Source organism: Colobus angolensis, unplaced genomic scaffold (genome assembly GCF_000951035.1).
Source record: "Colobus angolensis palliatus isolate OR3802 unplaced genomic scaffold, Cang.pa_1.0 Scaffold176, whole genome shotgun sequence".
Taxonomy (NCBI): Eukaryota; Metazoa; Chordata; class Mammalia; order Primates; family Cercopithecidae; genus Colobus; species Colobus angolensis.
This window is the reverse complement of record NW_012114888.1, coordinates 206,768-221,808: the sequence shown is the minus strand read 5'-3', so window position 1 is coordinate 221,808 and position 15,041 is coordinate 206,768. Positions and strand designations below refer to the sequence as shown.

The 15,041-nt window shown below is 40.5% G+C and overlaps 1 protein-coding gene across 2 annotated transcripts in view; it reads left to right on the top strand.

Annotated features, from left to right (window-relative positions):
* The window catches only part of MAOB (monoamine oxidase B), a 120,142-nt gene that overhangs the window by 87,753 nt on the left and 17,348 nt on the right, over nt 1-15,041 (top strand). For both annotated transcript variants that reach the window (XM_011938654.1, XM_011938655.1), the window contains 3 exons: nt 1,538-1,679; nt 3,057-3,206; nt 5,362-5,521. In XM_011938654.1, coding sequence (XP_011794044.1) covers nt 1,538-1,679; nt 3,057-3,206; nt 5,362-5,521 — 452 coding nt within the window. The remainder of the gene's footprint in view (nt 1-1,537; nt 1,680-3,056; nt 3,207-5,361; nt 5,522-15,041) is intronic.

Here is a 15,041-nt window from a genome sequence, read left to right as displayed (position 1 = left end):
ATGCAGCACACCAACATGGCACAAGTATACATATGTAACAAACCTGCACGTTATGCACATGTACCCTAGAACTTAAAGTATAATAAAAAATAAATAAATAAATAATAAAAAAAAAAAACAAAGTCAAAAGGAGGATTGGACCTTATTAAAGATATCCCAGAGTGCACATTACTACTGATGAATTTTAGGATGTGCTAGATATAATGGAGTCCTTGAAATCGGATGAGATTATTTGCTTTCTGGTGTGCTTCCTGATAGGTGATAACTTCTCGCCATTTACCTGCCAATGTCAAGCAAAAGCTTACCCATTTATGCTCTATTAATTGCTTGTCCCCTCATCCATTATTTAAGCTCGTCTTCTGTTAGGCAGTAAAATAACTGAATAGATAACTGTGACTAATTTTGTGTGTGGTACAGCATCTAGCATATCCTTTGCACGTTATGGATGTTTAAAAAATACTGTTTAACTGATATTTCTCATCAATCATTCATTTGTTCAATCATGCAACAAGTAATTATTGAGTGCTTACAGTGTTCCAGGCATTTGTTAAAGGGGACACTGCGGTGAGTGATAAACATAAGATCTTTGTTCTCATAAGTTGATATTCTAGTGGGGGGAGACAGCAATTAAAAAGAATAAACCAATAATCAATACCATTTCAGACAGTGAAAAGAGTTATAAAGATACTATACAGTAGCAAAATGATAGAGAATGTCAGGGTGCTGGGAATATGGAAGCCAGTGGTCATTTTCATAGACAAATGAGAATATGTCTTTCTAAGGAAACATTAGAGTAAAAAGAAGAGGGTACAAGATGAGGCAGAAAAGGTAGGCATGGGCTAGATCACATAGGGCTCTGGAAGCCATGGTGTAAGATCTGAATCTTATTCTGGTTTTAATGGGATAACAATGGAGATTTTTTAAGCAAGAAAATGACATGATTTGATTTACACTTCAGACAGAGCACCATGGTAGGGAGGGAGGGAAAAGCCTCCAGTTTTGAGTGTGGTGAACAGATACCAGGTGAGGATGAATGGAGGCAGAGAGGCCAGTCTGGAGGAAGTAATTGCAGTACTCCTGGAAACAGATGGATGCTAAATTTGTGGTGAAGGTGGAGTGATGTGGTGAGGGATAATGGGACTTCCCAATGAATTGGATGGGGGAAGATCGATGGAAAGAGAGGAATAATGTTTGATTTCTAGAGTGTTGGCTTTTGCCATTGAGTAAATGGTGGTACTTTTTACTGAGATGGGGATCACTGGAAGAGCAGCAGGAATGTAGGGAGAAATCATGAAAGCACAGAATCTGGAATACAAGCTGATTCTGAGTAAGGTGTTTTGTTTACAGGGAAAATAATATGATATTTCAAAAGCCTCTGATGTCATGCTTTGTAATATTAGATTCTAGTGACAATTTTTTGACCTTACCATATTGTACTAAACTTAACCAAGAAAACGTATTACTCAAATAATTTTTAGAGAATTAAGAAGCTGCTCTCCTGCATTTGCCAATTTTGCTCTTGTTTCTTCCTGTGCAGATCTGCAAAGCAGCTTGGCACTCTCTTTGTGAACCTGTGTGTCACTGCAGAAACCCATGAGGTCTCTGCTCTCTGGTTCCTGTGGTATGTGAAGCAGTGTGGAGGCACAACCAGAATCATCTCGACAACGAATGGAGGACAGGTATCCATCCACTCCCCAACTGTCCCAATGGAAAAACACTGCTACTGAAATGAAAGATCAGCATCATCCTTCAATCATGAACTGCTGAAGTGGGAAGCAGGCTTGTGGCTTTTAGAGCATCACCATGGCAGCTCAAAGTGTTTCTTGTAAGGCACAGTCTGTTGTCAGGTACCCACTGTGAGAACCCAGTGTCCAGTGTAATTTTAAAACTAGGCTTGTCTCTCTTTATGCACTGTTGCCATTTTCCATACACTCAATTATTATTTGGTAAGTTTGTAGGAGACCATCTGAAGTAAGCTTATCTTGAGCACTTCTTGGAAAGTTTATAAAGGAAAGTCAGAAATGCATTTTCAATTTAAAACACATACTATGCATGGAATTCATTTATCTATTCGTTCATTCAATGCCCATTTCTTGAGCCCTGGCACTGTATAAGGCACTGTGCTAGACACAGTAGGAACAGATTGGAGTTCTTAGATAATCTGCTTGGTTGTCATGTTCTGTTCTTCTCTCTCTCCCTCCTCCTCTTCTTTCTCTCTCTTCTCCTCCTCCTCCTCCTCTTTCTCCTCCTCCTTTTCTCTTTCTCCTTCTCCTTCTCTGACCTTAACTGAAAATTGAGGAGGAGGCAGTCAGGTCAACCGTAGGCATAGCCAGGTAGAGCTGACGAGTTGATGGGTGCAGCACACCAACATGGCACAAGTATGCATATGTAACAAACCTGCACGTTATGCACATATACCCTAGAACTTAAAGTATAATAAAAAAATAAAAAATAAAAAACAAACAAACAAACAAAAAAGAACATTTGGAAGTTTTAGCAAGACTCAGGGCAGGTGGGTACAGTGAGGTGAAATGACTTCGATGGCTACAGAGACAGCAGGCATCTGACCCAGGATAAGATGGGCATCCTGCAACAGGGAGTAGACTGGTCTGGGGGAAAGGGACATGGTGGGAGGCAGGGAAGTTCTGCGCTTGAGCCACAGAGCAAGGGAAATCAGGCTTAGGTCTGCTCAGGCAAGCTAGGGAAGAGCTTTAGGTACAGCTTCACCAGGTCCAGCTCCCAACAAAAGACTGCAGATAGGACAGACAGCAGGGATGACAACCAGAAAGGTGGGACATAGGGGTCATTCTGAAGATGTCCAGCTAAGATTGGAGCCTGGGAATCTACAAGAGCATAGCTTGTAAAGTAACTTAGAAATCCTGTAATTTTGTCCAAAGACAGCAATTCCTAGTTAGAAAACCATGGTGAAAGCCACTATTCACAGCCTCAAAATGAAATGTTAGACATCTCAGAGTAGAGATATATGAGGACAACTAGCAATTTAGCAACTTATGCCCATCTCTGCATTTCTCTTTCACCTCCTTTTCTCTTTCCAGGAGAGGAAATTTGTGGGCGGATCTGGTCAAGTGAGCGAGCGGATAATGGACCTCCTTGGAGACCGAGTGAAGCTGGAGAGGCCTGTGATCTACATTGACCAGACAAGAGAAAATGTCCTTGTGGAGACCCTAAACCATGAGATGTATGAGGTAACTGTGATATCATGAAATATATATTTGATCTTCATCCCAGTTTCCTGGCATACAACTTTAAAAACTCTTAGAATCTCCAGAGTGATGTCCTTTGATGCCAATGACTGATGGCTGGCAGCCCCTCAGTAGCTTCAGAATGGGGCTGGTCACAGGAAAGACCATGGAAGGATTAGAGGGTTGGGATTTTCAGCCCCACCCCCCAACCTCCAGGGAGGGGATGAGGCAAGGGGTTGAAGGTTCAATTGATCACCAGTGGCCAATGATTTAATCAATTGTGCCTACATAATGAAGCCTCCATAAAAACTCAAAAGGACCAAGTTCTGGGAGCTTCTGGATATCTGCACAACTGGAGGTTCCTTGAGAATGGCATGCCTGGGGAGGGCATGAAAGCTCCATGCCCCTTCTCACATCCCTTGCCCTATGCACCTCTTCCTCTGTACCCTTTGTAATATCCTTTATAATGAAACAGTAAACATGTTTCCCTGAGTTCTGTGAGCCGCTGTAGCAAATTAATCAAACTCGAAGGGGTTGTAGGAACGTCAACTGGAAGCGGAATGTCAACTGGAAGCAGATTGGTCAGAAGTTCTGGAAGCTGGACTTGTGACTGACATCTGAAGGTGGGGGACAGTCTTGGAGACTGAGCCCTCAACCTGTAGGATCAGAAGCTATCTCCAGATAGATACTGTCAGAATTGAATTGAATTCAGAGGACACATGGCTGGTGTCTGCTATAGAATTGCTTGCTTGCTACATATGTGGGGAAAACCCACTCCACATTTGGTCACAGAAGTCTTCTGTGGTGATCGTTGTTGAGTGAGAGAATGGAAAAAAGCACTTTGGTCTGACATTTTTCCACTCAGAGTTACCAAGACACTTAAACAAGTGGGAAGAGGCCACAGTCTCATAGATAATCAAAGCTGAAGTCAACAATGTCGCACACTTTATAGACAGTCTTTTTGCCAAAAGTGAAAAAGCTACCTCTAACTGAAAAAAAGGAAAAGAGAACCAGACTATTTGGGGTGGGGGAGGATTTATAAAAACATATAAAGGTATTATCAACCCTCTGTATTTTGCTTTTATGTAATTAGAAAAACACAGAAAATATTTAGTTGGTAAATATCAAGCACCTCCTATGTGTCTGACATTATTCTAGGAGTTAGGAACGCAGTCGTGAACAAAACAGATACAATTCTCTGCCCACATACAATTCTCCTTCTAGTGAAGGAGAAAGACCGTAAAGAAACATATAGTTAAAATATAAAGTATGTCAGAGAGTGATAATTAATGTGGAAAAAATCAAGCAGTGAGGTGGGGAGAGGCCATACCAGAAAGTGGTATGGGAGAATTGGTTATGCAAGTTTAAATAAGGTCCTCAGGGAAGGCCTCACTGAGAAGGTGATATCTGATAGAGAATTGGAGGGGACAAGGGATTGAGCCATGTGGCTCCCTGAGAGAAGAAGATGGAACAGCCAGTGCCAAGGCCCTGAAGTGGGAGCAAGCCTGGTGTGACCAAGGAACAGCAAGGTGATCAAAATGGCAAGCAGGGCGGGCGTGGTGGCTCATGCCTCTAATCCCAGCACTTTGGGAGGCCAAGGTGGGAAGATCACAAGGTCATGAGATCAAGACCATCCTGGCCAACGTGGTGAAACCCTGTCTTTACTAAAAATACAAAAATTAGCTGGGCATAGTGGCCCGCGCCTGTAGTCCCAGCTACTCCGGAGGCTGAGGCAGGAGAATCTCTTGAACCTGGGTCGCAGAGGTTTCAGTGAGCCAAGATCACGCCACTGCACTCCAGTCTGGTGACAGAGCAAGACTCGGTCTCAAAAAAAAAAAAGGAAAAAAGAAAAAGAAAAATGGCAGAAGTAAGAGGAGTGAGGGCAAAAGTAACAGGAGGTGAGATCAGTGATTTAATGGGCCCATTTCATGTGTGGCCTTGGCGATGATGGTGAGAAACTTGGCTTTGACTCTAAGTTCAATGGAAAGTCATTGGAGGTTTGGAACTAAGGAACAATAAAGGCTACTTTAGGTTTCAACAAAATCCTTGTCACTTCTTTAAGAGACTGAAAGGGGACAACGGTAGAATGAGAGGGAATCATTGGGAAAAAACAAAAGCAACAGGGCAACACCGTTTAACCGTGCTGCTTTTCTTTCAGGCTAAATATGTGATTAGTGCTATTCCTCCTACTCTGGGCATGAAGATTCACTTCAATCCCCCTCTGCCAATGATGAGAAACCAGATGATCACTCGTGTGCCTTTGGGTTCAGTCATCAAGTGTATAGTTTATTATAAAGAGCCTTTCTGGAGGAAAAAGGGTGAGTATTTTCCTTATATAAAAACCTTTAGAAGAAGGTCCAAGAAACTTGTGGCTAAGGCACGCATTTAAAAAAAAAAAAGGTCAACTTTTATTTTAGATTCAGGGGTACATGTGCAGATTTGTTACATGGATATGTTGCATGATGCTGAGGTTTGGGGTATGAATGATCCTGTCACCCAGGTAGTGAACATAGTACCCAATAGGTAGGTTTTCAACTCTTGCCTACTTCTTACCTCCCCCTTTAGTAGTGCTTAGTGTCTATTATTTTCATCTTTATATCCATATGTACCCCATGCTTAGCTCTCACTTATAAGTGGTAACTTGTGGTATTTGGTTTTCTGTTTCTGCATTGATTCACTTAGGATAATAGCCTCGAGCTGCATCCATGTTGCTGCAAAGAACATGATTTCATTCTTTTTTATGGCTGCATAGTATTCCATGGTATATCCATACCACATTTTCTTTATCTAATCCACCTTTGATGGGCACCTATGTTGATTCCCCATGTTTGCTATTGTGAGTAATGCTGTGATGAACATATGAGTGCATGTGGCTTTTTGGTAGAACAATTTATATTCCTTTGTGTGTATACCTAATAATGAGATTGCTGGGTCACATGATAGTTCTATTTTTAGTTCTTTGAGAAACTCCAAATTTCTTTTCACAGTGACTGAACTAACTTACATTTCCACCAACAATGCATAAGTGCTCCTTTTTCTCCAACATCTCTTATTTTTTGACTTTTTAATAATAGCCATTCTGACTGGTGTGAGATGGTATCTCATCGTGGTTTTGATTGGCATTTATCTGATGATTAGTGATGTAGAGCTCTTTTTCATATGCTTTTTGGCCACTTGTATGTCTTCTTTTGAGAAGTGTCTGTTCATGCATTTTGCCTACTTTTTAATGGGGTTATTTGGTTTTTGCTTGTTAAGTTCCTTATAGATTCTGGATATTAGACCTTTGTCAGGGGCATAGTTTGCAAATATTTTCTCCCATTTTGTAGGCTGTGTGTTTACTTTCTTGATAGTTTCTTTTGCTGTGTAGAAGCTCTTTAGTTTAATTAGGTCCCACTTGGCAATTTTTGTTTTTGTTGCAATTGCTTTTGAAAACTTAAACACATGTGTTTGCATGTAACTGTTTTGTTAGAATACTGGACATAAAATGTTAATCCAGGTTCTAAGGACAATTCTTTTAAATAAAATATATTGGCACAAACTCATGGAATTAACTTTCCTTAGAATATAACCAACTCGGCCGGGCGCGGTGGCTCAAGCCTGTAATCCCAGCACTTTGGGAGGCCGAGACGGGCGGATCACGAGGTCAGGAAATCGAGACCATCCTGGCTAACATGGTGAAACCCCGTCTCTACTAAAAAATAAAAACTAGCCGGGCGAGGTGGCGGGCGCCTGTAGTCCCAGCTACTTGGGAGGCTGAGGCAGGAGAATGGCATAAACCCGGGAGGCGGAGCTTGCGGTGAGCTGACATCCGGCCACTGCACTCCAGCCTGGGTGACAGAGCGAGACTCCGTCTCAAAAAAAAAAAGAATATAACCAACTCTTTGTAAATCAACAAGATGTTTATTTAATCCTCCCACAAAATCTTGTGAAAAAAGGTGAGTAGTCTTTTCCAATTCAGTGTTTTAAAGTATGGGTTTATAAAGCCAATCACAAAGGTTGGGATTCTGAAAATTTCTTGGCTCTCTCTCACTAGTGTCGATTCTACCATATTAAATTAAATTCATCTATTCATTTGCACATTTCAACAAGTGTACTACTCAACTGGGTAGAATATTACAGGGATGCTCACTGAGGTGCTGTATTCTACAATGATGGGAATGTTCTAGAGCTGCTTTAATACACTAGCACTAGTCACTAGCCACATGTGGGTACTGAACACTTGAAATACAGCTAGTGAGACTTGGATATCAGATTTTAAAATTCTATTTATTTATTTATTTTTTTTTGAGATAGAGTCTTGCTCTGTTGCCCAGGCTGGAGTGCAGTGGTGCGATCTTGGCTCACTGAAACCCCTGCCTCCCGGGTTCAAGCAATTCTCCTGCCTCAGCCTCCCAAGTAGCTGGGATTACAGGTGCACGCCACCACACCTGGCTGATTTTTTGTCATTTTAGTAGAGACAGGGTTTCACCGTGTTAGCCAGGATGGTCTCGGTCTCCTGACCTCATGATCCACCTGCCTCGGCCTCACAAAGTGCTGGGATTACAAGCATAAGAATTCTATTTAATTTTAATTGCTTTAAATATAAATGCAAGTAGCCACACGCAGACAGCACAATGCTAGAATCTTGTCATATTTGCTCTTGTAGCACCCACTTTTCTTCCAAGTGGAAGCCACGTAAGAAGAGTCAGGATCTAGGACCGAGGGTGAAGGGCAGGATGTACTCCAAGGAGGAGCAAGACTGCGGAAAGAAGGTTGGAGGCAAATGGGGAAAGTGCCACAATTTTGCCTTAGGGTGCTTTTTCCTGTATACTACTCTTTTTCAGCTGCATCACAGGCTCTTCATTCTCCACATTGCAGATAATCACGTTTAGGACTGCTATTGGATGGGTGCATCAGTTGAGCAAGTAATCTACTGTTTGCAAAGTCAGTGCAGCGATCCACCACAAAGAGCCCTGTCATTTTAGTCTTTGAATCTAATGGGTGTAACACACTGGTGCTGAATTACTTCCTCTTGTGACCCAGGTCACCCATTTTAAATGACTGGCTGGTGGCAAGTAGATAAGGTTTAGGACCAGGAATACAGTCTTCTCTTAATGAGTGTGAGTGCCTTTATTTATGGAGAGGAACTGTAACTTTCCATTCATGCCTGCAAATCTTTATCTTAGGCCTGCTATGTGCCAGGCAAGTTGTTAGGCACTAGTATCAAAAAGCAAACCCAAGATCTCCACCCTCAAAATCTGACTTGGTCCTTGTCGTAATGAGCCTTGCATAAGACTTTTAAAAAATGATTGTGGGCAAGGCATAGTGGTGCATGCCTGTAGTACCAGCTACTCAGGAGGCTGAGACTGGAGGACTGCTTGAGCCCAGGAGGTGGAGGATACAGTGAATGAGCTATGATTGAACTTCAGCCTGGGCAACAGAGTGAGACTCCATCTCTATCTCAAAAAAAAAAAAGTTTGTTGACATGAGATAGCCTCACCAAAGCATTTGAGATTTCTTTTGAGTTACAACTTTAATATATTTCTTCAACTGGGCACCTATTGTATGCCAGACACAGTGCTAGGCATTGAGAATTCAAAGGCACTTTTCCTTGCCCAGAAAATCCAGACTCGAGAGGAAGATAGTCATGTAAACTGGTAATTGCACAACAATGTATTGAGTTCTAGGCTATTATAGAAACACCAAGTAGGGCTCCAGACTCACATCCAATATGATTCCTGTTACATTGATAAGTGTATTCAATGACACTTATTTGAAAGCTTCTGAAATGAAATCTGAAGTTCACTCTTATAACAAGATCTTTGCTTTGCACCAGACTATCAACATCACTGCCAAAGACACTGTAATTAACTAGTAACATACAAGCTCAGTCAATATGAGGTAATAAGATAGAAGGGTATGAATTATGCAGCCCCAACAATCCAGCACCGTGATTAGCACATATCAGGCACACAGTCAGTAATCACCAGAGTTTTGGTTTTATGTTGCTTTGTTTTGTTTTACATGTTCGGTGTGGCTTGGGTTATTAAAGAGAAGGTAACGTTTTGTATTTTGATACAGACAGCGGTAGCCAACTCTTGATTGCTTCTCCCCTCCACACCCCCCACCCAATCCCAGCATCATGCTAAACACTGCTTTTATTTTATTTTTAATTGTAGATATTTAAGGTGTACTTCATAATATTTTGATACACATGTACATAGTGAAATGATTTGTGGTCAAGCAAATTAACATATCCATTTCCTCACATGGTCACCTCCTGTGTGTGGTAAGAGCACCTGATTGCTTTTAGATTGATTATCCCAGGAAATGCTTCCCAGTCTCTTAGTGTGTAACATCTTTGTGAATTTGCATGGACGGGCCTCCTATTTTTTGCTGGCCTTCCACCGAGACATCCCGTCTAGCCGCCCTCACCGTCAGCACCCCACCCTACACGGGATGCATCAGCCCCTCATTCTAGCCCACTTCTGTGGAAGGGGTAGGCTGTTAGCAGTGCATTGAATTCTTGTGGTCTCCTTGCTTTTGTTCATTTATGAACCATTTCTACTTTCCCTTAAATATTTACATCTAATTTATATCAATTTATGTTTTCAATGGCAGAAGCTATACCTGTTTTTCTAAATTACAGAAGTAAATATAATGACCGTAAAACTTTCAAAAAACAAAAGTGTGTGAAAAATGTTTCTCTTCTATTGTTCCTTCCCCTATAGGGCCACTGTTAAAAATGTAGATTTTTTATCCTTAAAGATTTACTGTATACATAGGTAATACAAGTTTCACATCCCTAATCTGAAAACTCAGAATTCAAAATGCTTCAAATTCTGAAACTTTTGAAGCATCGACATGATGTCTCAAGTAGAAAATTCCATACCTGACCTCATGTGATGGGTCACAGTCAAAACTTTGTTTCTCATACAAAATTATTAAAATATTGTATAAAATTACCTTCATACTATGTGTATAAGATGTATTTGAAACATAAATGAATCTGGTATTTGGGCTTGAGTCACACCCTCAAATCTCATTATGTATATGCAAGAATTCCAAAATCTGAAAAGAGCCAAAATTTGAAACACTTCTTGTCTCAAGCATTTCATATAAGGGATAGGGATACTCAACCTGTACTTTAAATATATGTGTGTGAGCATCCCTACATATATGTAGAGAGAACTATATGTACTGGAAATACATGTTAAATAATATAATAAATATTTTATACAAATATAACTTTAATTTTAAATAAATATGTTAATATATTTTTCCAAAAACATGTTTTTAAAAAAAATCATACATCATACATATCATACTGAAATTTACTTTTTCCTGTTAACAGTACGCCATGGACATCTCTCCAAAGCAGTACATTTAAATCTACCCCCTTTCTACAACTGAATAACCAGTATATCATTGTGTGCCTCATCAGAGTTTGCCCAAGACATCTGCTGTTGATAGTCATTTTTCTTGTTTCCAAGTTTTTGCTATTATACACCATGCTGCAATAAACAGCATCCTTCATATAGCTCTACATATTTGTATAGGAGCATTTCTTTTTGATAAATGCTGTAGGATGGAATTATCAAGTCAATTGATTTGGGTAGACCTGTGAAATTTTTGTTAGGGTTTCTGTCCTCTCACATCCTTGCCAGTTGATATAAGTTCCATATTTGTCTTCTCCAAATCTCATGTTGAAATTTGACCCCCAATGTTGGAGGTGGGGCCTAAAAGCAAGTGTTTGGGTCATGTGGGCAGATCCCTCCTGAACATCGTGGTGCCGTCCTCCTCCCTGACGTAATAAGTCAGTTCTTGCTGTCAGTTCCCATGAGAGCTGGTTGTTAAAAAGAGCCTGGCGCTTCCCTCTCCTCTCTCTTGCCTCCCGTCTCGCCAAGTGATCTGCACATGCCAGCTCTTCTTCACCTCCAGTCATGAGTGGAAGCTTCCTGAGGCCCTCAAGAGAAGCAGATGCTGGCGCCATGTTTCTTGTACAGTCTGTAGAACCATGAGCCAAATAAATATCCTCTTTCCTTTATATATTACCCAGTCTCAGGTATCCCTTTATAGCAACACCAGCAGTCTAAGACACCAGCTAATAATATTTAAAAATTTTTTGTCAATTGGGTAGGAGAAATTACCTCATTTATCTATAATTTGTAGTTTTTATCATTAACAAGGTATCATTTTGTAAATTACCTTTGCTCATTAAAGTTTTTTTCTGTTTATATTGCAAATATTTTTTCCCAGTGAATCAGTTTTCAACAATTTGTCATAAGATGGTTCCCCCTACTACATTCTATACATGGATTCTTTCTGTTCCACTGATCTTCGTCACTGGGTTCTAAACATTTTTGCAGCTCTACTTATTAAAAGATGTAGACATAAACTACCATTATAGATATTCCTAAATTATACACAAGTACCTCTGAAAAATTGTATTGTTGTAACTATAAAACATTTGAAAAGTAGACTTTTTAGAAAGCTTAAATTGAAAAACCAGAATCTCTAGTATCTTCTTCCACTATCTAGATGTGCAGTCTAGTGTACACTCCCACTTTGGAAAGCACAGGTTTATATTATCTAATCCTATGACAGCATTGTACTGTTTTAATATCTGTAGCTTTATAACATGTTTATAATATGTTATACTATGTCAGATAGGACATTCCTGTATTATTTTTTTCCTTTAATTTTGTCCTTGGTAAACTTCTTCAGTTATTCATCCAGATGAATGTTATTATCATCTCATCAAAGCTCCTGTCTCCACACCCCTACATTACAAAAGCTTCTATTGAATTATTTTATTCTGAACATGCCTCTTTGTTACCTCCCAGAGCTACAATGGCTTTGCTTCTCTCTGAGAAAGTTAGCACTTTGGGGAAAATTTCTTCTACTACCTGAATTATTGGGTCCCTCCCCCTACCTACCCCACCTCCCATAGTTTTTCTGGTTCATTTGTTAGTTGTGAATTTGTTTCTGCTTTTGTCTTTGCCTTTATTCTTTAAAAACTTCTTTAAGTGTTTGGATATCCTTGCATATCACTTCTCTTTTTCTAAGAGTAAGGCCCTACAAAGCTGATGAGATGTTTTTTGTGCATGAGTGGGACCCTTGAGCTTTCTATCTGCAAGTGGCAGAAATCCCTTCCGTGCTGCATAGCTTGTCCTGGCATGAACATGACTTTTCTCTCTCCCCCTTGTTCCTTCACCTCCACTAAGTGCACCCACTTGACTCAGAGGCCAGATTCACTCTGAAAAGGAAATGTCCAAGGAGCCCCTCCATCAAGAAAGCAGTATCTCCACCTTGGCCAGCCTGACATCCTATGCTGGTCCTGTCCAGCCGATCCCTACATGATCAGTATGCACATGTTCTTTGATCAGATCTTGTCCTATTTGTCTCCTCTCTCTCTTTCCTTCTTATAACAGGGGATTCCTAAGATGGTTTTCTTGTATTTTTAAATCTTGAGTTCTTAGACTTTAAACATTTCTTCTTCACATACTTCAGTCTTTCTCAACATCTTTTCCTGCCCTAGCACATTTGAAGGGCATTCAAGCACCCCTCAAGCCAGTGGCTGATTGGGACATTGATTCTAACAGGTGCACAGTGGGGAGGGGTGCAGGAGGAGGGAAAGAGACAAGTTCCCTTTAAAAGGCTTCCTGGTTTGTCTGCTTACACACACATATGCACACATGTTGGGGAGGTCCTTTCTCTGTTCTTTCTTCCTTATTTTGAAATCTTCTTGTTGGGTTTTCTATCCAACATTTGCTGCTGAGTCTTCCACAATAATTTTATTCAAACAACCTCAATTTTGCAAGGAAATGATGGAGCAGGAGGAGTGGTACACTGCAGTAATATATTGTTATAACATTTCAGACTCTGCCCTGACATTTTCACCAGTGCCCTGTCACCATCTTTTGAAATTGTATATACAGGCACACCTCTTTTTATTGAACTTCACTTCATTGCACTTTACAGATAATTGCACTTTTTACAAATTGAAGGTTTGTGGCAACCCTGCATTGAGCAAGTTTATCGGCATCATTTTTCCAACAGTGTATACTCACTTCGTGTCTCTGTGTCACATTTTGGTACTTCTCACAATGTTTCAAACTTTCATTATTATTATGTTTGTCATGGTGATCAGTGATCACCTTTGATGTTACTAGTGTAATTGTTTTGGAGTTTCATAAACAGCACTCATATAAGACGGCAAACTTAATTGATAAATGTTGTGTGTATTCTGACTGCTCAGTCAACCAACTGTTCCCCCAGATCTCTCCATCTTCTTGGGTATCCCTATTCCCTGAGACACAACAGTAATGAAATAAGGCCAATGAATGACCCTACAGTGGTCTCCCCAGTGTTCAAGTGAAAGAAAGTGCTGCACATCTCTTGCTTTAAATCAAAAACTAGAAATGATTAAGCTTAGTGAGGAAGGCATATCGAAAGCTGAGATAGGCTGAAAGCTAGGCCTCTTGTGCCAAATACCCAAGTTGTAAATGCAAAAGAAAAATTCTTGAAGGAAATTAAAAGTACACTCCAGTGAACATATGAATGATAAGAAAGTAAAACAGCCTTATTGCTGATATGGAGAAAATCTGAATGGTCTGAATAGAAGATCAAACCAGCCACAACATTCCTTTAAGCCAAAGCCTAGATCCAGAGCAAGGCCCTCAACTCTCTTCAATTGAAGTTGAAGCTGCAGAAGAAAAGTGTGAAGCTAGCAGAAGTTGGTTCATGAAGTTTAAGGAATGAAGCCTTCTCCCCATAATATAAAAGTGCAAAGCGAAACAGCAAGGGCTGATGAAGAAACTGCAGCAAGTTATCCAGAAGTTCTACCTAAGAACATTGAAAGAGGTGGCTACATTAAACAATAGACTGTTTTGTTTTGTTTTGAGATGGAGTCTCGCTGTTTCACCCAGGCTGGAGTGCAGTGGCATGATCTCGGCTCACTGCAACCTCCGACTCCCATGTTCAAGTGATTCTCCTGCCTCAGCCTCCCGTGTAGCTGGGGTTACAGTCAGGTGCCCCCGCTTCTGTCTAATTTTGTATTTTTAGTAGAGATGGGGTTTCACCATGTTGGCCAGGCTGGTCTTGAACTCCTGACCTCAAGTGATCCGCCCGCCTCGGCCTCCCAAAGTGCTAGGATTATAGGCAAGAGCCACCGTACCCGATCGGAAACAAAAGTTTTTTGATGTAGACCAAACAGCGTTATATTGGAAGAAAATGCCATCTAGGACCTTCATAGCTAGAGAAAGGAAGTCAGTACCTGGCTTCAAAGCTTCAAAGGACAGGCTGTCTCTGTTGTTAGGAGTTAATGCAGCTAGTGACTTTAAGTTGAAGTCAATGTCCACTTACCATTCAGGAAATTCTAGGATCCTTAAGAATTATGCTAAGTCTACTCTGCCTATGCTCTATAAATGCTATCAAACAGCAACAAAGCCTGAATGACAGCCTATTTATTTATAGCATGGTGTACTGAATATTTTAAGCCCACTCTTGAGACCTACTGCTAAGAAGAAAAAACATTCCTCAAAATGTTACTGTTCATGGACAATGCACCTGGTCACCCGAGGGCTCTGATGGAGATGTACAAGGAGATTATTGTTGTTTTCATGCCTGCTAACATAATGTCCATTCTGCAGCCCATGGATCAAGGGGTAATTTCAACTTTCAAGTCTTATTATTTAAGAAATACATTTTGTAAGGCTATACCTGCCTTACAGTCCTCCTGCCTGTCTGATGGATCTGGGCAAAGTAAATTGAAAACCTTCACTATTGTCAATGCCATTCAAAACATTCGTGATTCATGGAAGGAAGTCAATATATCAACATTAACAGGAGTTTGAA